General features: G+C 40.1%; 1 protein-coding gene and 1 long non-coding RNA gene across 2 annotated transcripts; both read left to right on the top strand.

The window, feature by feature from the left end:
* Nucleotides 1-8: 8 nt before the first annotated feature.
* Nucleotides 9-6,784, top strand: LOC146491617 (nuclear receptor subfamily 4 group A member 2-like). Its single transcript, XM_085152216.1, has 8 exons — nucleotides 9-690; nucleotides 774-819; nucleotides 971-1,794; nucleotides 2,923-3,052; nucleotides 3,154-3,311; nucleotides 3,419-3,618; nucleotides 3,733-3,911; nucleotides 5,958-6,784. The coding sequence occupies exons 3-8, from the start codon at nucleotides 976-978 to the stop codon at nucleotides 6,215-6,217; spliced, it is 1,746 nt and encodes a 581-aa protein (XP_085008342.1). The 5' UTR covers nucleotides 9-690; nucleotides 774-819; nucleotides 971-975; the 3' UTR covers nucleotides 6,218-6,784.
* An 11,921-nt stretch (nucleotides 6,785-18,705) lies between these two features.
* Nucleotides 18,706-23,669, top strand: LOC146491618 (uncharacterized). Its single transcript, XR_014872494.1, has 2 exons — nucleotides 18,706-19,002; nucleotides 20,961-23,669. It is a non-coding gene; the product is annotated as an uncharacterized LOC146491618 (long non-coding RNA).
* The last annotated feature ends 3,632 nt before the right edge of the window (nucleotides 23,670-27,301 follow it).

The raw sequence follows: 27,301 nt of genomic DNA on the forward strand, positions 1-27,301 counted from the left end.
CGTCGAGCGACGTCGGGGAGAGCCAATCGGAGGGCGGAGCTCGGCTGAGAGCGTCCAATTGGGTTCGAGCGAAGGGAGTGCCACGTAAATTGATGTAAGGCAAAGGCAGGATTGCGCAACTCCGCTCTTTTCTTCATCCTCCTTGGGGATAATAATAACGAGCCAGCTGTCGTTTCCTCTGTTATTTAGGACAGAAGGCGTGCACATATAAGTAAACCAAGCACCCTGCAGATTAAAGCATGTGTAGTAGTATTCTTGTGTGTTTAAAAACTACATAAAAAGTGTACTTTTATATACTTGTATACACGTTTACCACTAGATAAGTCCAATCTGAATCCCCCACTGCAGCCGCACATCTATTAAAACTACATTAAACTTAATTATAAACATAATTTCTAAATTCACTGAGCCGCTTTCTAACCACACACATACTCACACATACACTCACTCACACCACCCCTCTGTGGCCAGTGCGTGCGTAATGGGGTTTGGAGCGCGTAAGCACGTAAACAAAAGCACATTGTCGGTGCCACTGGCAGCCAGTCTGCAAAGCCAAAGAGTGGCTGAAGTGAACAGTCATTTCCATTGCTCCGTCCATGCAGCCAGAGAGCTTCAGAAGATCCACGAGCAGCAACACAGTAGGGATGGGATTACTCACCAGCGTCCTCCCGCACTGGATCCACATCTAAGGTAGTGGAAATGTTACTCTTTTGAGTTTAAATGGGGGGACTGGGCTCGCTAACAAATTATCTGTTGTTTCTGTTTCGTGCCAGGAGAAGTTTGGGGCACAATAGGAGGTTGTGGAAAATAAATTGTAAGGTGAGTTTGCTTGTTTCCACCTTTAAAAAATATTATAATTAAATATATCAACAAAAAAGCATTGGTGGTGAATTCCAGCGACATTGTCTCGCTAGAGCGTCACTTTATCGCACTTTTAAACACGTCTCATCATCTGCGTGTGTTGTTGCAGTGATCATGCCGTGCGTCCAGACCCAGTGCGGCTCGTCGCCTCAAGGAGCCAGCCCAGCCTCCCAGAGCTCCGGCGGAGAGCGCAGCTGCGACTTCCTCACTCCGGAGTTTGTCAAGTTCAGCATGGATCTTACTAACAGTGAAGTGTCGGCTGGAGCCTCGGGCCCCACCTTCGGCCCCCTGGCGGACTCTTACGGCTCCGGGTACGACGTAAAGCCCCCGTGTCTGTTTCAGATGCAGGTCCAGGGGGAGCTGCCGTGCGTCAAGGTGGAGGATGCGCACGGGTGCCCGCGCTATCAGCCGAATCAGCACCCCGCGCACCAGTCAGACGAGCTCCTTTCTTCCCCGAGCCCCGTTTATTACTACCGCTCCCCCTCCCCGCACTCCTCCCTCACGCCCAACTTCCAGCTTCCGTCGGGACACATTTGGGAGGACTCCGGCTCCCTGTACAGCTTTCGGCAGGACTATTTGGCGGCGCACAGGAAAAACGCGCTGTCCAGGTTTTCCCTGCTGTCCCTAAAACACGCGCAACACGACGGCCAGAGTTTGTCCACGTGCCAGGTGAAGTTTGACGGAGCTCTGGCGCACCAGCAGCTGGAAACACCCACCGTTTTGGGCTCCACCGGCCTGGGCAAACAGAGCGGTGTTGGATTTGCTCACCCACTCCATCTCGCGCACGGCCACCACTTTATGGAATACCAGACTTCTTCTGCGCCCGGCCGAGGACCGCTGAGCTCAGAGGGGGTGTGCGCGGTATGCGGGGATAACGCAGCCTGCCAGCACTACGGAGTGCGCACCTGCGAGGGCTGCAAGGGGTTCTTCAAGGTTTGTTTTCAGTGAAGGTTTAATACAAATCTGCAGTTTTAAAGGAAACTCTGAAGATCTGAAAGTTGTTTTTATGGATATTTACTCCCTTTTTTTTTTAGCACAAAAGTCTTCCAACATTTCTGTGAAAATACGATGAAAAAATAACAACACACCCACGGGAATTATATCCCATAATGCAACTCTAATTCCAAGTAATTGGCTATAATATAAAGCTTCCCCCGGGGAGCTCTGACCGGCCTTCTAAATTGGACATTAGACTCCAGAGGCACGTTTTGTTCTCTTGGTCTCTTGACACGCGCGTTAAACGTCGCAAATGTCCTGTATGAAAATGGCCACCAACGTGCCGTGAATCAAAACCTTCCCCTTCGTCTCTCACTGGGAGATTCCCCGGGGCCAATCTCCAAATTATGAATGACCACGACCCTCTATTTACCCAGACTTGCCTGTCCGACTGCTCAGTGCCTCAGATGGCCCACAGGAGCAAGAGTGCTGCTGTTAATTTTGAAGGAACAATTTAACCCCTTTGTAAGGTTACTTTTACCTTTCTTATCTTTCTAAAATGGCTCAAAAGTATTTTTTTTTTTAACAATGAGCCCTCTGAGATGTATTGTCATGACACTATGTTTATAAAAAAAAAAGTCCGCTATTACTATTGTTATGTCTCTTCTTGTTGTTTCTTTCATAGGGACCTTTTTTTTTGTTCCTTTTTCTCATATTAGATCTTTTAAAAGATCCATATGGCTCCATATTTCAGACTAATCCACCAGCACACGTTTCTAGAGACCAAAATTGTGCTTTAATTTGAAAATTTTACAAGAAAATTTCCAAAAATCTCTTATTAGAAAAAGAAAAGGTACTGTGTAAAGTTTTAGTGAACAGCAGCAAGTGGTAGATGTGTTTAGAGCACTGAAAGTTGTTTTAAGTTTTTAAGAAACACACCAACAAGTCAGATTTTTATTAACCAAAGACTCCTTTAACCATCAGGTGTGTTTGCTGGATCAGGAAGAAGAATGATGTAAATTCAACCACACCTCAGCCTGAGAGCCATGAACCTATTAAAGTGCAGGATTGTATTTTTCAAAATGTATATAGAGTAATATGCAGATTTTTCTTCTCTCTGTGCAGCGCACAGTGCAAAAAAATGCCAAGTATGTGTGCTTGGCTGCCAAAAGCTGCCCTGTGGACAAACGCAGAAGGAACCGATGCCAATATTGCCGTTTCCAGAAGTGCCTCGCAGTGGGAATGGTCAAAGAAGGTAAACTGATAGAGACAAAAAGCTTCTTAAACCATTATTCTTGGTGCTGTTTAGGAGGTCAGAGCTGAAAAGTGTCGCCCTCTTCATCCTTTACTCTGCAGTGGTGAGGACAGACAGCCTGAAAGGTCGAAGGGGTCGCTTGCCGTCCAAACCCAGAGCTCTTCCAGACGCCTCCTCACCTGGCAGCGCCCTCCTGAGTGCCCTCATCAGGGCGCATGTGGAGTCCAATCCTCCACCTTCTCGCCTGGACTACTCCAAAGTAAGTAGAACTGACACTGTTGATAAAAGACTAAGACATAGTAGAGTTATAATCATTGGTATCCTCCTTCATTCCAATCTGATCCAACCGGTGACCTTTAAATGCAGTTTAAAGAGAATCCAGGAAGTCCCCCAGGAGACGATGCTCAGCATGTCCGCCAGTTTTATGACCTCCTGACCAGATCGATAGAGGTTATTCGGGGTTGGGCGCAGAAGATCCCGGGTTTCACCTCTCTACCTAAACATGACCAAGACCTTCTCTTCTACTCTGCCTTCCTGGAACTTTTTGTTTTACGGTTGTCGTACAGGTAAATAACCTTTTACACATTTTATATAGCATTTATTTGCCTATTTACTTATTTATTTATTCCCCTCTGCCCTCCAGCTTCACACGTTAACCACAGGCTGTTGTAACATTTCAGATCCAACCCAGAAGAAGGGAAACTGATCTTCTGTGACGGGTCAGTGTGGCACCGGCTCCAGTGTCTGCGGGGCTTTGGGGAATGGATTGACAGCATTGTTGAATTTTCTGCCAATCTGCAGAGGATGAACCTGGACGTCTCCACCTTCTCCTGTATATGCACCCTCGCACTGGTCACCGGTGAGACGTCCAAGAACATTTTCCGCTTCATGCAATTTACAAAGCTTAAAGACATAACCGATAAATGCTACATTCAAGTGACCCTGGATTATCTATTTTGATAATATTCAACATGGGAATGTTACCATTTACAATCTTTTTTGTCATTAACACAGCTCCAGTTTAAAAAAAAAAGAAAAATCAAAATAAAGATAAAAGAACAATATTGTATAATCAGTCACATTTTTAAATCATGGCAGGATGTGAAGCTTTAATTTACTGAGGATAAACTTTCCTGAATGTGAACCACATGTTTAAGGGATGACAAATAAGCTGGACTGATTGTTATTGATTTAGTTTCTCTGTCTTATGTCATGACTATTTTCCAGTCACAATGCAATACTGATTGACCAATTTTCTTGTAGCTCAACTAAGTAATTTCTAAATAATAAAGAAAGATTAGATTTCAGTAAGAAAAAAAGATATCCTCTTGATGAGTCAGTGGTAACATCTGAACATGTGAAATGACAGATAACTGGATACGACATTAGCAGAAATATTTTAAATTATAATCAGCTGAAACACTTAAAACTAATAGAAAAAAATAGCTAAAACAATTCCTGTTATATAAAATCACAATTTTGCATTTTATCTTGCCAAGTTGAGGATTTAGGGTACTTACCCTGAATGTAATCCTAATCAAAAGCATTTTTTCTTCTGATCAAGTAAAAATGCGTAGACATAATATGCAAAACTTGGCAAAAGGTGTGCAATTTTACATAATTTGTGACATCATGTAGAACAATAAGTGCAATAATTAGTGTAACTAGTTTAAATAGTTATCTAAAAGTTCCAAGTAATTAGCCCAAAGTAAAGGGTAATGGCTGGAAATAGTGAAAAAAACAACAAACAACAACAAAACAATAGTTTGTTTGACAACTTGTTGATAAAAGTTATGGATAAATTGTTAGTCATTTAATTATGGTTGAAATAGTTAGCAAATTATAATAACTAACTTTCTAGTTAAAATAGATAAATATCTTAAAAATGATTTAAAAGTAATGGATACGTTTCTATTAGCTAAATATGACTGAGAAAATTAAAGACAACAGCTAAAATTAGCTAAAAGCAAAGACGTAATATTACATAGAATCTTTTAAAATAACAAAAATGGTAAAAACAAAAACTTTTGGGGAATAATTAGTTTAAGGTAATTTAATAGTGTAATTAGTTTTTTAAAAAAGTGGTTGAAATAAAGAAAACAGAATTAATAAAACTAAATTGTTTAAATAGATTTGTTAGCAACAACTAGATGCTCAAAAAATGTTTAATTAAATTTATTGGATAAATGTTTGCTATAATTAGTTAAACTTATAAGCTAATTAACATTACAGACAGTAATGATTGGAAAAGCACTGACACTTCTACCTAAACAAAAATCTCTTTAGTTTACAATTTATATGATAATGGTTGAAATGTGGTTCATATAATTAATTTAAAAAAAAGTTAATATGGGATAATTAGCTAAACATGACTACTAAAAGGTTAGCTACAAGTAATTGGGTAGAAAAACTAGCTAAAGCTAATTTGAAATAGTAAAAGAAAACTAGTTGAAATAGCTAAAAGTTTGACACAATTGAGTTTGTTAGCTAAGTTGAGGCCCGATAAGTGGGCTTTAAAATTAATTAAATAAATTATTAATATAATTAGTCAAACCTATTTGCTAACCAGCAGTAACAGATAGCATGGCAAAATCTTAGCAAAACATAATGACTGGAAAAGGATTGAAAATTATACCCAAGCAAAACAATCTTATATAATATGCGATTTATAAGATGAATTGAATGGTTGAAATTTGGTTGATAAAACTGAATTTTAAAAAGTTCACATTCTTTGTTATTTTAGAACAAAAGCCTTGAGATGAATGTAGCTACCAAAAGTCTGATTTACAAGTAGTAATTTTACTTAATGAAATTATTGTAGCACTAGTTAAAAGGAAATAAAATAATTCAATATTTCCTGGTTAACTTTGTAAAGTTAGTTAATTTTGTATTTAATTCTCTACAGAGCGGCATGGACTGAAGGAGCCAAAGAAAGTTGAGGAGCTACAGAGCAGCGTGGTCAGGTGCTTGAAGGACGGCGGGACAAGCGCGGATGGAGGCTCAAGCTGTTGGTCCAATCATTTGTCCAGACTTTTGGAAAAGCTGCCGGAACTTCGCACTCTGTGCATCCAGGGCCTGCAGAGGATTTTCTACCTGAAGCTGGAGGATCTGGTGCCACCACCAGCCATCATAGATAAGTTATTCCTCGACACGTTGCCATTTTAGAGACAAGAAAGGACACACACGGGGACGTTTTTCTGTGGTTTTCTCGCTGAGGACACTGTAAGACCCCTTTTGCTTTGTTCCTGATAATAATTGCTGACTATCTGGATGTTGTGTGCAAAAAAATAAGAAACAAAAACATTTTTAAAAAGTTATACCGAACCAGAAGATCACATTGGGATGAGAACAAGTCAAATAAGAAGCGGAAGCAATTTAATCCAAGAATTGTGACCACTTAATTTCTAAATATAATGTCACTGAAGCATGCTGATGACTTTGAAAAAAATGATTAATTTAATTGCAAGACTGAAATAAGCTTTTCCTACCATTATTACTCTGTACAGCGTGATTTAATGAGCCCGCCAGGCCAAAATTATGGACTGCAAGTGACTCAGACGACTTTATTTTACGCTTTCTCCTGCTTCTCATTGTGTACAAAGGCATTTTGATACGAGACAAGGCGTCCCATCATGTTTATTAGTGATTAATAATATTCATTAACCTCTGTTGTCTTCTCAGAGTAAGATGTCATTGTCCACACTTTCATAAATAAAAGACTAAATGAAGTTACACTGGCTGGACTGTTGGGCCTTCTATCATTTATTTGAAACTATGGTTGGACATTTGATTTTTAATCGGAGGAAATGCAGAGTCCCTTTAAAAATGTTATACTGAATTTAATAACTATTTTAATTACAATATATAATATTTAATTCAATTTTCTAACATCTATGTACAATGTAAAAACGCATTCTTAAAGAGATTCAATTATTTTATTTTGCTGTTATATTTTAATTATGTTTTCAAACTTATATTTAAGTTTGCATTTTTTAAATGTACTTATTGTATTATTTTGTAATTTGAGAAAAGATACCTAAACCACTATTTTAAGGAATTCCATCAGTCAACTATATAATTTTCCTTGCTTATTATTTTTTTATGCATGCAAAAATGCCATAAAGTACTTACCCATACGAACACATTATGGGTAGCTGGATGCATTTGTGTGAAATGCTGCAACACAGTTTATTGAAAATTTGCACGATTCATGCAGGAAACAGTAAATATGGATGCTAATATCTGCCAGTATGATGAAAAGAAGTAAAAGTAATATGAGCAGCATTTCTCCTCTTCAGTTAATTTGCCATTTTTTTTCTGATAAGTAATGAGAAAAGCAAACTTTGGAGATCCATTAAAAAACATAAGCTATAAGAAACCGTATGTGTGCCTGTATATGAATGTAAAGGTCACACTGGCACTGTTTTTTCAAAGTTGGCAGAGTTTACACAGAATTTTCCAAGGCATGACTGTAGGAGTGTGTAAGTGTGTGTGTGTGTGTGTGTGTGTGTGCGTGTGCGCGCGCGTGTGTGTTGTGTGTGTTTTCTGGCCGTCGGCTGCCTGACATTTCTGCAGCCCTTTGGTTAGATGTGGCATTAAAGAAGTCAGTTTCTGCTGCCGTTAGCAAAGATAAAGGCCCAGGATTCAGCACCTACACCAAGAAAGGCCAAACAGAGCAAATAAATGGAGGCGCCGGTGCTGAATATATCCTACGACCTCATGTTGCTCCTGTCCATATGATTAAAATCTCTTCTAAAACATCAAATTTTAAAAGTCTTCAGTGAAAAGCCAAATCCTTTAAACAGCAGCCTAAACATTTTTAGTCATACATATGTAAATATTTCAAGTTATTCCAGCTGATTTGTACTCTGCAGCTGGTGACATGTGTTCTCTTCAATCTGGTTGAAAACATTGATTTCATGACTTGAAAAAAAGGTCTTATAGGATGATGTTCCCAAGGAGGTTTTAATAGGCCTGCAGGTCGATATCTGGGGCCGTTCGGGTGCCCCGGCGTGGCGAGCTGAGATAGAGATAAATCGATAACGGTATCTGAGAAACATCCAATTTATTCTGATGATGATGGTGACTGACAGGTGCAGAAAGCGAGTGCAATACAACAACTGATATTTAACAGCCAAACAGTGCTAGTTCCTATAGCACCTTTATAAATATGGACATTGAATTAAGGTCACAGACAGGAATGTTTTACAAAAATTAGCCTATAGGAAATCTATTGATCCACAAAGTCATGCTAGAGCATCATCGCATACACAGTATACTGTATGTCAGTGCCAAGTCCCTGCAGTACTGTAATACACTGTATAACCAAAAGTATTTAGACACCCCCATCTGGAGCTCTAAGGAAACTTGTGCAGCTGTTACCACTGGATCCCAGCCTCGAAGAAGATGTTGGCTTGAGTTTGAAATCATTTGCTATTCATATTGCTAATAACCAAAGAGCAAAACTACAGAGTGCAAGAAAAAGGAATTAAAAGTTCTTTCATGCACGGTCTACACAAAGATCAAGCAGCAGACAGTGTACCCACTTTTAATGTCCCATAACTGATAACAGGTGTAAGAACAACATGTAAAAGCACCTTTCATGTTGCATTTATGGATATTTAGCTCGTAAAGGCCTCAAAGACTCCAAAATTCACTGTGTGTCAGTTAAATTAAATACAAAATATGGAGTACAAAAATAGGAACAAATGTTGAAGTAACCGGTACCCAATGATTTACTAATATAACATCTCCTAGTTAGCTCTTCTTTAATTCATCACTATCACTACAATAGTCCTGGAGTGATTAAGAGAAACAATGTGAACAATGGATCAACTACTTCACATTTTTATGTGCTGTGTTAGCTTTGATGTACCCTCAATTTAGCTAATGTTGTAGTCCTGTGTTGTATGGTGCGCTGACATGAGTAGCTAAAGGAGAGGATGCTCCAGGAAATTCATCGATAATTCACGGATGCAGCTTGCAGATTCTGTCCGCCAGGATTCTCTTCCCATCTTAATTTCCCCAACTGTCCTAACAATCGCTTCTCAAACCTGTCAACCTGCAGCTTCTCAAAAGGCACCAGCAACTGCACCATCTCTCTGTCACTGGAAATAGGTATTGTTAGTTTAGGGAAGATGGATTCAAGCAAACTCCCACGCAGAAGGCTGGGCAGGAATTTTGAATGAAATGTACAAACTCAATTCCCCCAAAAAGTTGGTACGCTGTGTGATGCAGTGATTCAAAAAACGTATAAACTCATATTTTATTTACAGTAGAACAAAGAAAACATTAAATGTTTAAACTAAGACAGTTTCATATTTTAATGAAAGGTTTAACTCGTACATTTGCTTAAGTAAAACAGTAAAAGGTTGGAAAAGTAAGTGCTACCTAAAAAGAACGAACATCTTGCAGACAATCAGGTTCATTGGCAGCAGGTCAGCAACGTGATTGGGTATTAAAACAAAAAACAACATCTTAAATAAATCAACAAAAAAACACAAATTCTGGAACAGTTTCAGAATAATGTCCTGTATGTATAGACTTTTGAATATCTCATCATCTACAGTCCATAATATCATCAAAAGATTCAGAAAATCTGGAGGAATCTCTGTGCGCAAAGCACAAGGCTGAAAATCAGTACTGGATTGGGATCTTCAGGCCCTCATACAGCATTGCATCAAAAACAGTCACATTTCTGTTGTGGACATCAGTGAAAGGGCTCAAAAACACAAAAATAGAACTCGTAAAAACTTGTATTATGCAAAGAAGATGTGTTACAGACTCTTGTCAAAAGAAGAGGGGTTGCTGCACAGTGCAAAACATCTGGTTTGTATCATTCTACAAGTAATCATTCGTTTTATTTTACTCCTTTCCGTTTCCACTTCCCGTTTCCTCCTGCCTTCTGTATGTCCCTGTCTGTCACTTACTTTTGGCCAGCATTACCCTGGGAATACACTGGATTTAATGTCACGTTCCCATCACTGTTTTGTTCCATCCTTTGCACAGCTTCAAATCCCACTGGGAGCATTTCAGAAACAGAGCCTTTAGTCTGTGTGGGGTCTTTTATTTTGAAAATTCCCTGGATGCCCTATGTACTGCTTGTATCTGACTTCCTGCCCTCTTCACCTGCTCTGTGCAGCCTCCTAAAAAATAGACCTGGCACCATGGGGACGCTTATAAAATACACAAGGAAGCATTGTGTTGAGTTGGCGCGATCAGCTTCAGTGGCCACGTCAGAGCCATCGAAGGTTAGTTTCCCTTATTGTGGTTTTTACTTCCTGCCTTTGTTAATTTCCCCCCGATTTTGTGATTGTCTGGCCCCACTGCCCCCCACCTGTAACTCCTCTGTGGTCATTTCCTGTGCTTCTCTGACTGTGTTGTTCCTAGCCTTCTTTGTGCTCCTTTTAGATCTTTGTATTATTGCTTCATATTTTCAACCCGCCTGTTTTTGTGCACTGCTTTTTGCTGTTTGTAAGTTCTATTAAATATTTCTTTTCTTGGTTTAACTTCATCTTGATTCATTCAACCAAAGCCCAATCCTCTATGATGCCAAGTTGTAGCTGTTCCAAACCAAACTGGAAAACACACGTCTTTATGGAGCTCACTGTGTCCTCCATCAAGAAGAGCCATTTCACTTGAAAAAAAAAAACACTGCAAAGAAATAATTAAAAGCCATGGCATTCATGCCCATGATGAGTAGATGTAAATGTTTGACCATAACTATACTTCCTGTGCATGGATCCACCAATGGGCTGCTTCAAAATCTTTTACCTTAGTATATGGAAACTCCTTTCCCGTATCAGCAGGACACAGTCAGCTCCATAAAGCAGTGGTTTTCCCAGGTTTGGTTGGAACAGTTAATCTGGCTTGCATGGATTTTTCACCCATCATCAATGAAAAAGAGACACAACTATAATAGTTAACTTTGGGTATGCTTTATAAATATTAGGAAAACAGGGGAGAACACCAACAGGAATCCTCATAAACTATGGATTTTATATAAGACAAAGTATGGAGATTCAGAAGGTCAGAGAGTTCAGGCAACAGTGAGAACAGACCTCTGATTGTCTCTCACTGCCAAACAACTGAACTTCCATCAGAAATAGGCTGCTTTTGGGGCTCCTGAAACCCCTCGGGCTGGTTGCTCAGGAGCATCAACTATTTTATCTCAAGTGCACAACTCGTGGGGTTTTTCTGAAGCTCTGACTTTGATCTCTGCATCCATCCAGCTTCAATACAGCTTAACCCTTATCGCTAGCAGCCCAGAGCCCGCCAGCATCAGGACCACCGCAGACAGATTTATAGGCAGGGGCCCCCCCTGTTACTTTAAACATGTAATCCATTGCAGATTATTACAGATTACTGGACAGATGCATCAATAGCTGTCATAATTATAAATGAATACTTTCCATTTGAAGTCGCTACAGCTCCTACAGCATGCATGAACCACTTTTAGAGGTCCCCAGACAAAAACAACAAGCTGGATTGTTTCGGACTTTTATCAAACATTTTCAATAATCAATAGTCATTTTTCTTTTAAGAATGGATAATCCAGAAATCAATACATATTCGTTAAATGTAAAAATAAGTCACCACACTGATGATTGCACAGTTTGACTGGACTCTAATCTCAGCATTTATCATTTATAGCATGAAGCATGTTGTAGACGTGCAGCTTCACCTTCTGGCTGCTTCTGCAGATAAACACAAAGCTGAGTTGGTGTTTTCAGGCCGGAGTTACTGTAACATACTGTAACTATATCTGGAAAGGATGAGGATTAAACTCAACCTCTCTAAAGCATACATTGTATTTGTTCTCTCTTGCCGTTTGGCTCTTACAGTGCTTGGAGCGCAGTTTAAAATAAAGTTTGGTTTCATTATGGACTGTATGTCTTAATGGATGCTCAGTAATCAGAAGAAGTAGATTCTGTCAATCTGAACAAGCATTTCATCACTAACCCAACTGACTACATGAGCCTCAGCTGACTGCAGGTTTCAAGATCAGGTTTCCCTGATTTTAAAAAAGGTGCTATTAAAGAAAGACTGAAACTAGCACCGGCTCAATTTGATAATTGCTAATATGCAAAATGTCATGACCACTGATCAATGGCTACGAGTACCATTCAGACAGAGATGGGGAATGCTTGTAATACACTGCCAAATCACAACAGTTGCCTCAAAGCGCTTTATATTGTATTGTGTATGAGTAAGCACCTAGCAACAGTGAGAAAGAAAAACTCCCTTTTAACAGGAAGAAACCTCTGGCAGAACTAGGCATCGAGTTGGGAGTCATAGGAGGACAAAACACACACTGTCAAGAAGAGATGGAGATTAATAATAAATAATGATTAATATTTGTATACATACAAAGACATGGCACCCTTAGGCCCCCTCCTCGGTTCAGAGATGGTCATTCTCTTTTCACTCTTTTCAATGCTTAAGTGCTTTCTGTCTAACATTCACAAAACGTCAGGTCAGTATCTTGCCAAGGATATTTGGCATGCAGACTTGAGCAGCCATGGGATCAAACCACAAACTTTTGGATTAGTACATGACATGCTCGACCTCCTGAGCTACAGCCAATCACTGAAGGAGTGGTCACTAGCTTGTAGGCATAATAAGACTGCAGAGTCTTGGCCTGATGAGGTAGCTCTTCTGTGTTTTCCCATCCTGTTGGCCAGAGGTTGCTTGGTTTCCACAATTTATAATTCACAGTAATCCTCTGGGCACTTCACAGTGCATATTACTTTGTTTCCTGTTACTCTGTTTTCCTTGGGGTAGATCGTTTTTTAGCATAGCGTGTTTTTTGGGTTTGAAAAATTGAGTCTCAGCTGTTCCGAAACTCCTGACACATAAGGGCTCACCAGTGGTTTTCACTTAGGCGGTGGCTGTCCATACTCTTTCCTGGATCACCTGGAACATTCTTGGGTTATCTTCCCAGCTCTGACAAATGCCCAGCTGGGATGACAACATTTACTCAGGGCCTTCTTGATATGATGTTCTGCTTTGCTGGCTTCTGTATCTGTGGGGATGATGTTCACGCTGTGCTGTAACATCCTGATGACAACTAATTTGTGCTCCAGTGGATGATGAGATTCATGCCTTAATGTATCCATATGCATTGGCCTATGGTACACATCAGCTTTTCAGTACTAGTTCCACAGTTTAACAAACTCAATGGCTTGGTGGTGTTTCAGGATAGAATACTGGAGCCCTCTTTTACCTACATTGGGTATAAACTGGTGCAACCATGTTTCTGCCTGTAGTAATGACACTTGTGCGTGAAATGTAGACAGAGGACTGGTCCTGATGTGAAGGGTAGGGTCACCCTTTAATGTCTTATGAACTACCTCCACTACTCCAGTAACTGTAATGCAAGTGAGAGAGATTCAACATCAAACGAGACCATTGTTTTTACCTTCCTCCATAATGTCTCTTACTTCTCCACAAATATCCAAAGTGTTCTGAATGTTGTGCTTGGAAAATGGTTAAGGACTGAAGCCAAAAACCTGGGAAGATGTTGTCAGTTTGTATATAAAAGATGGCCCATAATGTAACCCAATGGTAGGGCAGTCCTGATGTAAAACCTTGCCTTCTTGGTGCTTAGAGACCAGATGTGACAGGTGAGGGTTTGATCTGACTGAGAAAACAAATGGGTAAACATGCAGAATAAAAACTATCCTGCTTTGTCATCTATTTTACTCTAAATAGTTTTTTTTTACTCTAAATTGTAATAAACAGTTTTTACTGAGGACACACATAAAAACAACTGAGAAAGGCAAACTGAGGCTAAACCCCTGTTCTTACCTTTCTGTGTGCATAACATTTAAAATACCCAGCAAACATTTTTGAAAATAGTTACAAAATGAAAACTAAGCTAAGCTGATGTCTGAGAAATAATGCTGTCTTCTGGGTGTCACTTGAGCATGTTGGACTTTATAGAAAAGCCAAGGTTATGTACAATAATGTATAATTAGTAGAGATGGCACAATACCACTTTTTTATGTCCGACACGATACCGATATCATAAATTTGGATATCGGCTGATACCGATGTGAATCCGATATAGTGTGTTTTTTAATCAGTAAAACTGTTTTTTTTTTATATTTTGCTGCATTTTGTATAAGTTCATACTCAAGTTAAAAAAAACAAAAAAACACTAAAGCTATTCTGTTATACCTGTATGCAAAAAATACACTGCACCCAAAATATTTCATAGTTCAGCAATACTGATCAATCTAATAAACTTAAACCTACTCCAACCACCCTATTCTGGTATTTTAAAGAGTAAGCAACCTAACTAATAGGGTTCTAAAACTCCCAGCAAAAAAAAAAAAAAATCTTTCTTCAACAGAATTGCAGACTGCACAGATGGTATCTTCCCAAAGGAAAAAGTACTATAGCTTACTAGGGTATATTAGACTTAATAGTTACTATATACAGTAATGGACTTCTATACATTTTACATCAGATGAAAACTTTGGGTGTAAGATTCAGATAATTATTTATTAAAAGCTAGACATTTTAAATGAGAATAAGAAAGAAAAGTATGTCTTTGTGCCCCCTTTTCCCTGTTAATGCCCTATCAGCCCCCCTGGCAAAACTTTGCTAGATCCGCCCCTGCACAGTTACCAGCCGTCAGCTACGTAGAAAAAGATCCTGGTGTAGAAAGTAATATTAAATAAATTCTAACAACAGCTTATCAAGCTTAAACGTGCTGCTGTTGTTCAGCCGCTGGTTTCCTCTTTCTGGTGCAAAGTGGGCCAAAAACAAACAAGAGAGACGGACTCGCAACAGAAAAGCCGATCAGCTGATCATTGATCAGTTTTATGATTGAAGTAGCAGCAGGAGAGAGAGAGAGGCAGTCGCTCCATTTATCGGTTGTTAAGCTTAACGCCGGAATGCTTTATAAACATTCAGAGATGAACTTACACATTTGCTTTACTTCTCTCTGGGATAACTTCCTCGGAGATGAAATGCCGGAGTAGTAGCAAGGCTACAAATACACGCAGCCGCTCTATCACGTGATGCATACTGCTCCGACGTGAGCCGAGTTACGCCATGTCGCAAGTTTTGTGAGGTGCTTTTTTGATATTTAATGGATCGATTACATTTTTATTTCTCTCCGATATCCGATCCAGTAATTTACTTAAGTATCCTACCATACCGATAGGTAATATCGGATTGGTCCATCTCTAATAATTAGCTTATCACATGGCAGCATTTAAGCATGTAGACATGGTCATGACATTCTGCTGGATTCAGTGTGAGCATCAGAAAGAGGAAGAAAGGTGATTTAAGTGACTGTACTTCAGAAACTGCTGATCTCGTGATATTTTCCCACACAACCATCTCCAAACTTTGCAGAGAAACATCAGACAAAAAAGAGAAAATACTGAGTGAGCAGCCGTTCTCTGGGAGAAAATGTCTTCAGAGGAGAACGGCCAGACTGCTTTAAGTTGATAGGAAGGCAACAACAATTCAATTCTAGTTACCACTCATTGCAATCAAGGTATGCAGAAGAGCATCTCACTCTTCAACAACAGAAGAAGGAGAAGACCACAGCACGTACTACTCCTGTTAGCCTAGGAGAGGAACCTTTGAACCAAAACAGAAAATTGGACAACATGAGATTGGTGACCATGTCCAAAACGGGACTAAGCCCGTAATAGCAACGTTGAGGGCCAGTGAGTGTGTATAACATCTAGACAAAACCAAATGCATGCTGTTTCTAATAAGAAAGAAATACATTGGCTTTCTTCATAATAAGAGTTTGTCCAATAAGCCAGACTATAAAAATGTTGATCAGTAAACTCTTAAATTTTATCACCAGGGCCTTATTGGCAGCTCCACCAAAGGGCTGTTAGGTTTGCACAAAGCAAATACAAGCTGTGACTCTAATACTAGGCCAAATGATTTCATTTCTAAACTAATAGGATATAATTCCATTTTTTCAGTCTTACCTTCTTGCCTCATTATGAAATTTTGCACAAACTCCCAGAAGAAACTAAATTGCTGTTTATGGATCAGCTGCGGATTGGAGGTTAAAAGTCGAATAGGGATAAATCAGGTTCTTGATGCATCACTTGGGCTCTTCTGTGTGTATTCTGTCCTTTACCTCTGGGCTGAAGTAATACAGTCGGGTGATTCAAGTGTTCAGTCCTTGTCCTGTTAGCAGACAATGCTAATTTCAGTTGTAAACTGTGAGGAGCTCCCTGAGGGGTTTACCTCTCAGAAATAAAGCACTCTAATCCCTTCCAATTATTACCTGTTGTCTCGGTGACACAAGATTTAGAGATAGAGTTGCTGAGTGCGCTCTTCATGATGGCAAAATATTCCAAATCCACTGATTGCTTTGCTAACCAAAGCCTAGATCTGAATCTGACGGGAATATGTGGCTTTAAAACCTTCTGCTGGGACCTGTGGCATGATCACTGTTAATGTATATGATAAAAATAATAATAAATGTGGGAGTTCTTCACTTCTTTGAGCCCACTATGAGCTCCACTTTACTCTGAAATACCAGCCCCCTCTTCCTCCTCTATGCTGGTACTGCAAACTGTTTTCATTAAAGTGGAAAGTCGTTGAATTTCTGATGTACTTTAAGTGTGCACGACTCGTTTCGTGTCTGTGGCATGTTCTCAGCAGTAGTTTTGTTTGCACTGCTTTGCTGTGTTAGATTCACTACACGGGAAACCAGATGCAGGTGAAATATGACCACAGAAAAGTTCTTTTTTCTGTAAATGAGCTGACTTTAAACAGTTTGTTTCCCTGTGAATGCACACAGTGTAATAATGTGGGTTCAGTACAATCACCTCCAATCTAACGTCTTACTGCTGCATAACTGTTTCCTAAGCTGAAAGGGTTTTTTTTTTCCTGTAATTGTTATCATTGATTCCAGCTTGTATCTCCTTTTTATACAGGTGTTGCTTCTTCTTATAAATAAAGTGACTTGTCTAAAAGACTTTAACCTGAGATTTGGCGTTCTTGTCACGTTCTAACTCAAGCAGTCATGAGAGGACCGGGTGCAGAAAAAGTGAGAGAGATGTAACAGAAGAGCATCTGTGGACCTCCGAGGGGGAGGAGGACGAAACACACGACATGAAAAAGATCTCCACTATCGCAAACTCTCGCACCTTTCCAAAAAAAGGAAGAAAAAAAAGATGCTTAGGGGACTGTTTGAAGGAAGGAATGAAGGAGCTATAGGCTCCGGAGGACTTTGAGGATTATGAGGACGTTCACATTCAGAGGCGGCGGCCTGGTGCGATGGGCTCAGGCCTGTGAAAGCTCCTGTATCAGTTCTGCGTTGCTGTGAAGAGTGATGGACAGCTAAAGTTCACCAAGACTTTGTTCTTCCTCATACATGCTGACCACGTGCATGCATCCATGACAAAGGCACACTGCTAATGAGAAATGATTTGATGTGAACACCACAAGGGGACAAAAACCCGTGTTTCTCTTTTTGGCTTGGTTTTAGCTCACCCAGAGTGTTGGTGCACACAGAGTCCTCACCCTGGGCTCAGTCTGGGTTTGCATAAAGAAGTCACTGCTTTAATGTTACACAGTGTTACAGTGTCATTTCCTCACAGTCAGGAATGTAAATCAAGCCAACACTTTGAAATATGACCTGCAACTAGGGGCATAATTAACCTGTGATTAAATGGGATTACAATGTATTTTATTAGAAATTACAATGTAATTATATTTACTTACAATTGCTTAATGAGTGTAACAAATCAGGTCCTTACAGGAAACAATGAAATAAGTATACTGTAAGTGATTTTAAGTATTGCATAGCTTTTAAAATAACGAGAATGCACCGATTTGCAAATCTCACAAACCTTTTTTCTAATTTAAAACACAGAAAACATACAAAATGTTAAAACTTAGAAAATTTAAGAAAAATCTGAGCTAATAATGAATTTAAAGTGAGTGGTGTTATAAAGAAACAGCTGGAGGAACTTTTGGGAACTAATTAGGTTAATTGGCAGCAGGTCATTAATGTGACTGCGTATAAAAAGCGTCCTCTAAAATCACAGAGAGGCAGAGTTTCTCAGAGGTAATGATGGGCAGAGGTTCACCAATCAGCAAAAAACTGCACCTACAAATTGTGGAACAGTTTCAGAGTAATCATCAACGTAAAACTGGGAGAGATTTTGAATATCTCATATATATCATTATGAGATATATCATTAAAAAGTTCACAAAATATAGAGAGATCTCTGTGCGCAAAGGACAGGTAAGTGCATAAATATTGTGTTTGACGTCCCAGATCTCCTTGGTGAGTAACATGGAGGCTCACACAGTGGACATATTAAAAGGAAGCATGCAGTGTTCCCCACACTACTAATATCCTACGAGCCCTTGAAGTAGTATTTGGCGTTTTTTAATTCCACCTTTTATTTTCTTCCAGGTTTGCTTCAGAAGTACAGGAGAAGAAATCCAAAACAATTCAGGGTTCAAAATGCAACCAAATCAACTTTATGTCTTCTCCAAGTGTCACAAAATCCAAATGTGTTCGGATTTCTCTCTACCCCTCTCTCAGTATCAGTGACACCAGCACAAAACAGATCAAATTTAACAGACAGGAAAAAGCGTTAGTGTCCTGCATGTTTTTCCATGTGGATTTCACAAGTGAACGGCAGAGGGCAGCATTGCGCCACCGCTGCCCAGCTGAAGACGAAGAAGGCGCTACCGGCATTATCTCGGTGTTTTTCGGCTGGAGGACCTCTTTGTTGTGTGCTCGCACTAAACCCAGCCGTCGGTGGGAGTGAAGATGTCCTCGTTTGGGTCTTTCAGAGAGCGCCTCAGGCAGCGGATGTCGGCTGCGGGCGATGAGCTGTGCTCGGCGCTGGAGGAAACCACCGTCCGGTACGAGGCGCAGATCGAGCAGCAACGGAAAATGCTGGATGTCATCTGGAAACCCGAAGTAAAGTTATACAGAATAGGTGTGTACGGTTGTGAACGGTCCTGATTTAACCACACACGGCGTGACTGCGCTGTGTTGACAAGAAGGGGCGAGGACGGTCACAACGAGGGTGTTGGTGAGGAACAGGACAGGGTGGAGATCAGCAGAGCCTGCTGAGGAGGTCACCAACAAAAAGCTATAAAGCTGCAGAGAGGAAAGGGTAGAGTGCAGGGGTGTCAAACATATGGCCTGGGGACCCAGAAGTGGCACGCTAAAGAGTCCAATCCGGTCAGGCTGTGCAGTAGTGGGTGGGGCCACTAAAGTATCCTATTACAATATTGTGTGTGAAAATACAACCCCACCAAATACAGCATTTCCTGGATTAACACAGGGTTTATGGTCCAGGACATGGAAGATCTGCGAATCAGAAACCATGTGTTTATTTTATTATTTTCATCAATTTAAAGCCATAAAAACCCTCCTGACACTTTTAAAGACACTTTTGAGACACATCTGTATGTATTCAGCAGGGCATTGGTGCAGGGCATTTCGTATATAAGACGTCTAAAATGCACGGAAAAAACACCTTGTTCTATAGGCTGGATCATCAATATGGTGTTCAGCGGTAAGACCATATTTATATTGTTATGTTTTTTTAGGCTAGAAAATGCTTATTTTACCGCAAAAATGGTTCAAATATAAAAATATAACATTACCTATAGGCCGCAGAAACTCGCGTGAACAACGTAGGGAACTTACGGAAGACAAACAACCCAAAGCATCAATTCTGTTGCACTAGTATCGGCCTGATACCAATACCAGCGTTGCTATCGATACTTGGATTGGGTGGGTTTGTATTGGTTTCTGTACTGACCAATCACGACACAACAGAACTTACAGTAAAAACAGATTTTTTACCAGTGTAAATTGCAGACTGATCGCTTGCACACCGTCCAGAGAGTTACTTTCTATAAACTATGCTGCTACACATGGGAAATTTAAAAAGGTCATTTTAGGTAGTGAAAAGCAGTAAAATGTTTGTTTCCTCTGAAGGTTTTTAATCAGAAACAGCTGCTTTGACTTAATGCTCAAAACATCTTGTTAGCAGGATCAAAGGTCATGCACTCGTCTCATGATTTAGAGCTTATTCTGGGAGATCCAAGAGCAGAGTGGGCTTCAGGCATATTCAGTGATGAGCGGATGTAAGCATGTTACAGCTGAGGGGAACATTATAGAAACTATTCTCACCCTCACAGTTAGTGCAAGCCTCTCTTTGGTGTTGTTTCTCACGGTTATTCACGTCTGTCTTTATAACCACGAGTTACTGCCGTTTTAATGATCTGTCTACACAGAAGCTCAGAGCCACAGATTATACAGAGGGAGATGTTGCAACAGAAAAACTTTGGAAAAAAAAAAAGTTTCTTTGCCTTCCCCTTTTGGGAATATCTGCGGGAATGTTTGTGGCTGGTAACAGGATTGTGCTCAGGGATTTTATGTGCAGATTTCTGCCTTTAAAGTTTCATAAAAACTGCATTATCGGGCCCACTCCAGGTTACACACGATATTCCTCTTGCTCCTGGAAATATGGGAACAAAAACCTATCTGTGTTCTAGTCACTGACGATCAGTCTTTGTTTCTGGTGGGATTTTTGTCCATCCAGCCATCCATTTTTTGTCGCTTATGCAAGCCCAGGACACAGTGCCACAGTCTAAGCTGAAGAGCACAGCTCTAACTCTTCCAAGCCACCTCCTCCAACTCTTCTAGGGAATAGAATATCTTCAGTTTGTTTGAGGTTTAAGCTGGAATCTCCTCCTAATCAGATGCTTGAACCAACCCGACTGTCTCCTTTCAATGTGGAGTGAAAGTTATGAACAGAATGCCCCAAACAAATGATTACCATCTGTGCCATCAGACCTCTGCTGTTACTATAATATATTTGTTTTGTGTTGTCCTCTCATCACTCTCGTCACTTTTTGTGTCTGGTGTGTCTCCCTCCAGATGACCCACACAATCAAGCTTTTAAGAAGAAGTTGGAGGTTTCCAACCAGGAGCAGAACTCCAGTGTGGACCAGAAGGACTCAGAGGTCACGGATTAAAGAGGACGAGGAGAAAACCTGCACCTGGCATGAGGGACAAGCAGGAGGCTAATAACTTTATGGTGACTCCTTACTTATCTACGGGGGGAGTAATCAAAGGGCTGTTTGGTTCTGACTGCGCATTCTTCACACATTTACGTTCCCAGTGAAGCCTTCAGCACATGTCCATATTGACACTAAAAGTTGAGTTTCTTCAGATCACCATTTTTGTTGTTTTCATATGTTGATTTATTCCAGTTTGGATCCTGATTCACACAAGGTCCTGGAAAACCTGGTAGGTTACTGAGGGCAAGAACTAAACCAGGTCTCTGTGGGCTGAACATCCCTAACAGTGAACCAGAGCCAAAGACAGCTCTGCCATAGATGAGAGCCAAGACGGGGAAGAAAATGAGCATGCTGTTAGCTCAAAGAGCAAAAGTAGAGACGGTACAGAAAAAGTGTGCGAGGTATTTGGGGGGAAAATGTTTTGATGAAGGTTCAGAGTGAAGCCCACTTCTGAGGAGTTGTTTGATAGATGGAGAAGCCAGATGTTGGTGATTATTGTTTGTGGGGTTTTCTGTTTTTCAAAGTGAGCAGTGGGCTTTTTTCTTTGTTGCTGATTATAAATCTGAAAATTGATTAAAAAACAACTTCATTTAAATATTTTGTTGCCATTTTCATTCATTCTAAAATTTTCTGATTGTTGTGACGGGAGCTCTGTGAAAGAGATGTTAATGCTTTAAAATGGATGTTTGGTTATTTTTAAAAAGACTCATTGCCTTATCATCTGCCACTTTATTAGATACATCTTGCTAGTACTGGATTGGACTTCCTTCTGCCTTCAGAACTGCTTTAATTTGTTATGACATAGATTCAACAAGGTGCTGGAAACATTCCTCAGATTCTGGTTGATATTAACATAATAGCATGTCCAATTTTGGTGAGCCCCTGCAAATTGTAGCCTCATTCTTTGACCTTGGCTGATAGGGGCAGCATCCGGTGTGCTCTTCTGCTGCCACCAAGATGCTCTTCTGCATACCTCAGTCGTAACAAGTGTTTTTTTGTTTTTTGGTGTTACTGTTGCCTTCCTGGCAGCTTAAAGCAGCCTGAGCATCCTCTGACCTGAGACCATTCTCTATAAACACTACTGGTTATGTGGGAAAATCCCAGTAGATCAGCAGTTTCTGAAATACTCAGACCAACAACCATGCCACGTTCAAACTCACTTAAATCACCTTTCTCTCATATTCTGATGCTCAGTTTGAACGTCAGCAGGTTGTCTCAATCATGTCTACCTAAAATACACGGTGATGCTGACATAGTAGTAATAGCTGATGTACCTAACAAAGGTGGCCAGTGAGTGTAGTGTACAGTTGTGTTCAAAATAATAGCAGTGTGTTTTAAAACGTGAGTAAAGCTCAAAATCCGTATAATATTTTTATTTCCATTCATTGGGAACACTGCACATTATATTTTACATCAAAACATGAAGAACAAAGTATCAATATTTCAATTACTTTACAGAAAATGAAGCAAAACATGATACTGGGCTGTTCAAAAAAATAGCAGTGTCTGCATTTTTCATTACAAACTCAAATATTTAGTCAATAAACTGAAAAAAAACCCATTAAGATTTAGCATTCCTGTGAATCACTAAGCTAATATTTAGTTGTATAACCACTGTTTTTGAGAACTGCTTCACATCTGTGCTGCATGGAGTCGACCAAATGAGATCTCTGTGTGTAAACAGTTATGCCAGCCCAGGATGATTTGACAACCTTCCACAATTCCTCTGCATTTCTTGGTTTTGCTTCAGAAACAGCATTTCTGATGTCACCCCACAAGTTTTCTACTGGATTAAGGCACAGGGATTGGGCTGGCCACTCCATAACCTGAATTTTGTTGGTCTGGAGCCAAGATGCCACTTGCTTACTGGTGTGTTTGCGGCCGTAATCTTGTTGAAACACCCATTTCAAGGGCATTTCCTCTTCAGCATAAGGCAGCATGACCTTTTGATATAAGCAAATTGATCCATGATCCCTGCTATGCGATAAATAGGCCCAACACCATAGTAAGAGAAACAGCCCCATATCATGATGCTTACACCACCATGCTTCATGGTCTTCAGAGTGTACTGTGGCTTGAATTCAGTGTTTGGGGGTCACCTGACAAACTGTCTGCGGCCCTTGGACCCAAAAAGAACAATCTTACTTTCATCAGTCCACAAAATGTTTCTCCATTTCTCTTTAGGCCAGTTGATATGTTCTTTGGCAAATTGTATCCTTGTTTTTTTTTTTTACAGTGGGACCTTGCGGGGGCTTCTTGCCGATAGATTAGACTCACACAAGGGTATTCTAACTGTCATGTTTACTCTGATCTCCCGTGAGCTGATCATTGGCTGAGTCTTTGCCATTCTGGCTATTGTTCGATCCATTCGAATTGTAGTCTTCTGTTTTCTTCCACGACTCTCTGGTTTAGCTTTCAATTTTAAAGCATTGGAGATCATTTTAGCTGAGCAGCCCATCATATTCTGCACTTCTTTATGTTTTCCCCTCTCCAATCAATGTTTTAATTAAAGCACGCTGTTCTTCTGAACAATGTCTGGTAAAACCCATCTTTCTCAGGTGTTCAGAGAGAAAACCCACTATTGTGGGTGATTTTAACATCCATGTTGATGCTAAAAATGACAGCCTCAACATGGCATTTAATCTGTTGTTAGACTCAATTGGTTTCTCTCAAAATGTAAAAGATCCCACCCACCACTTTAATCACACTCTAGATCTTGTTTTAACATATGGCATAGAAACTGAACATTCAACAGTGTTTCCTGAAAACCCTCTCCTGTCTGATCATTTCTTGATAACATTTACATTTGCAATAATTGATTACGCAGCAGTGGAGAGTGGACTTTATCAAAGTAGATGTCTTTCTGAAAGCGCTGTAACTAAGTTTAAGAATATAATCCAGCCACTGTTATCATCGTCAATGCCCTGTACCAACATAGAGCAGAGCAGCTATCTGAACGCTACCCCAACAGAGGTCGATTATCTTGTTAATAATTTCACCTCCTCACTACGTACGACTCTGGATACCGTAGCTCCAGTGAAAACTAAGGTCTCTAATCAGAAGTACCTGACCCCGTGGTATAATTCTCAAACACGTACCCTAAAGCAGATGACTCGTAATCTGGAGAGGAAATGGCGTGTCACAAATTTAGAGGATCATCACTTAGCCTGGAGAAATAGTTTGTTGCTTTATAAGAAAGCCCTCCGCAAAGCCAGAACAGCTTACTACTCATCACTGATTGAAGAAAATAAGAACAACCCCAGGTTTCTCTTCAGCACTGTAGCCAGGCTGACAAAAAGTCAGAGCTCTTTTGAGCCAACCATCCCTTTAACGTTAACTAGTGATGACTTCATGAACTTCTTCACAAATAAAATTTTTATCATTAGAGAAAAAATTACCAATAATCATCCCACAGATGTAATATTATCTACAGCTACTCTTAGTACCATTGATGTTAAGTTAGACTCTTTTTCTCCAATCGATCTTTCTGAGTTAACTTCAATAATTACTTCCTCCAAACCATCAACGTGTCTTTTAGACCCCATTCCTACAAAACTGCTCAAAGAAGTCCTGCCATTGATTAATTCTTCGATCTTATATATGATCAACCTATCTCTAATAATCGGCTATGTACCACAGGCCTTCAAGGTGGCTGCAGTTAAACCTTTACTCAAAAAGCCATCTCTAGACCCAGCAGTCTTAGCTAATTATAGGCCAATCTCCAACCTTCCTTTCATATCAAAAATCCTTGAAAGAGTAGTTGTCAAACAGCTAACAGATCATCTGCAGAGGAATGGCTTATTTGAAGAGTTTCAGTCAGGTTTCAGAGCTCATCACAGCACAGAAACAGCTTTAGTGAAGGTTACAAATGATCTTCTTATGGCCTCTGACAGTGGACTCATCTCTGTGCTTGTCCTTCTTGACCTTAGTGCAGCATTCGATACTGTTGACCACAATATCCTATTAGAGCGATTAGAACATGCTGTAGGTATTACAGGTATTGCACTGCAGTGGTTTGTATCATATCTATCTAATAGACTCCAATTTGTGCATGTAAATGGAGAGTCCTCTTCACACACTGAGGTTAATTATGGAGTTCCACAGGGTTCAGTGCTAGGACCAATTCTGTTTACATTATACATGCTTCCCCTAGGCAGCATCATTAGAAGACATAGCATACATTTTCACTGCTATGCAGATGACACCCAGCTCTATCTGTCCATGAAGCCAGATAACACACACCAATTAGTTAAACTGCAGGAATGTCTTAAAGACATAAAGACCTGGATGGCCACTAACTTTCTGCTTCTCAACTCAGATAAAACTGAGGTCATTGTACTCGGTGCTGAAAAGCTTAGAAATATGGTATCTAAGCAGATTCTTACTCTGGATGGCATTACCTTGGCCTCCAGTAACACTGTGAGGAACCTTGGAGTCATTTTTGACCAGGATATGTCCTTCAACGCACATATTAAACAAATATGTAAGACTGCGTTCTTCCATTTGCGCAACATCTCTAAAATTAGAAATATCCTGTCTCAGAGTGACGCTGAAAAACTAGTTCATGCATTTATTACTTCCAGGCTGGACTACTGCAATTCATTATTATCAGGATGTCCAAAAAACTCACTGAAAAGCCTTCAGCTAATCCAAAGTGCTGCAGCAAGAGTACTGACAGGGACTAGAAAGAGAGAGCATATTTCTCCTGTTTTGGCTTCCCTTCATTGGCTTCCTGTTAAATCCAGAATTGAATTCAAAATCCTGCTCCTCACATACAAGGTCTTAAATAATCAGGCCCCATCTTATCTTAATGACCTTGTGGTACCATATCACCCTATTAGAGCACTTCGCTCTCGCTCTGCAGGCCTACTTGTTGTTCCTAGAGTATTTAAAAGTAGAATGGGAGGGAGAGCCTTCAGTTTTCAGGCCCCTCTTCTGTGGAACCAGCTTCCAGTTTGGATTTGGGAGACAGACACTATCTCTACTTTTAAGATTAGTCTTAAAACTTTCCTTTTTGTTAAAGCATATAGTTAGGACTGGACCAGGTGACCCTGAATCCTCCCTTAGTTATGCTGCAATAGATGTAGGCTGCCGGGGGATTCCCATGATGCATTGAGTTTTTCCTTTCCAGTCACCTTTCTCGCTCTCTATGTATTAACAGACCTCTCTGTATTGAATCATATCTGTTATTAACCTCTGTCTCTCTTCCACAGCATGTCTTTATCCTGTCTTCCTTCTCTCACCCCAACCGGTCGCAGCAGATGGCCGCCCCTCCCTGAGCCTGGTTCTGCCGGAGGTTTCTTCCTGTTAAAAGGGAGTTTTTCCTTCCCACTGTCGCCAAAGTGCTTGCTCATAGGGGGTCATATGATTGTTGGGTTTTTCTCTGTATCTATGAAGCGCCTTGAGGCGACTTTTGTTGTGATTTGGCGCTATATAAATAAATTGAATTGAATTGAATTGAATTGAATTGCATGTACAACATGTGCTGGCTTCATCCTTAAATAAGGTCCACATGATGGCACCTGTTTCTTCACATAATGAATGACCTCACTGATTGAACTCCACACTGCTATCATATGCTATCAACGCGCCCGTTTCACTTAACTCAATTACGCAGACTCAGGTGCATTCATATCATGAGTGTTGGGTTGGTTGGTTTCTCTGACTCTACTACACCGACTGATAAATTATTTGCTTTGTAATAATATGATTTGTACCAAAATACTGATTGATCTGGTTAGTCCTGTTGGACTGTCATTATTTTGAACACAACTGTACCTTAAGCTGCAGACATGCAGTTGCGTCATTTGACCTGAAGAGAGCACTGTCGATCTGTTATTGAAAAGGCATCTGTGCAGTATGTCACTGTCAGTAACTCTATAAACAGTTTAACCACAGAGGTTCAGCCTGAGTGTTACAACATCTATTCATTATAGCAGGAGGACTGATGGTGAAGCTCTTCTGTGTGATAATATTTCATGAGGAAAGAAGCTCAAGTTTCTGTGAGGCTTATACTGAAATCATATTTAACCCCAACAGAAAAGATAAAATAACACATTTGCTAAGTTATGTTGCAAAACCTAAAGTTAAAAATGACTGAAACAAAAATGGGGCATTTGTTGTTTTTGAGATATAAGAAATAACACACAAAATTTAAACTCAGCATGTTTTCAGATATACAGAAATGAGTCACTATAA

Source organism: Neolamprologus multifasciatus, chromosome 23 (assembly GCF_963576455.1).
Source record: "Neolamprologus multifasciatus chromosome 23, fNeoMul1.2, whole genome shotgun sequence".
NCBI classification, from domain to species: domain Eukaryota; kingdom Metazoa; phylum Chordata; class Actinopteri; order Cichliformes; family Cichlidae; genus Neolamprologus; species Neolamprologus multifasciatus.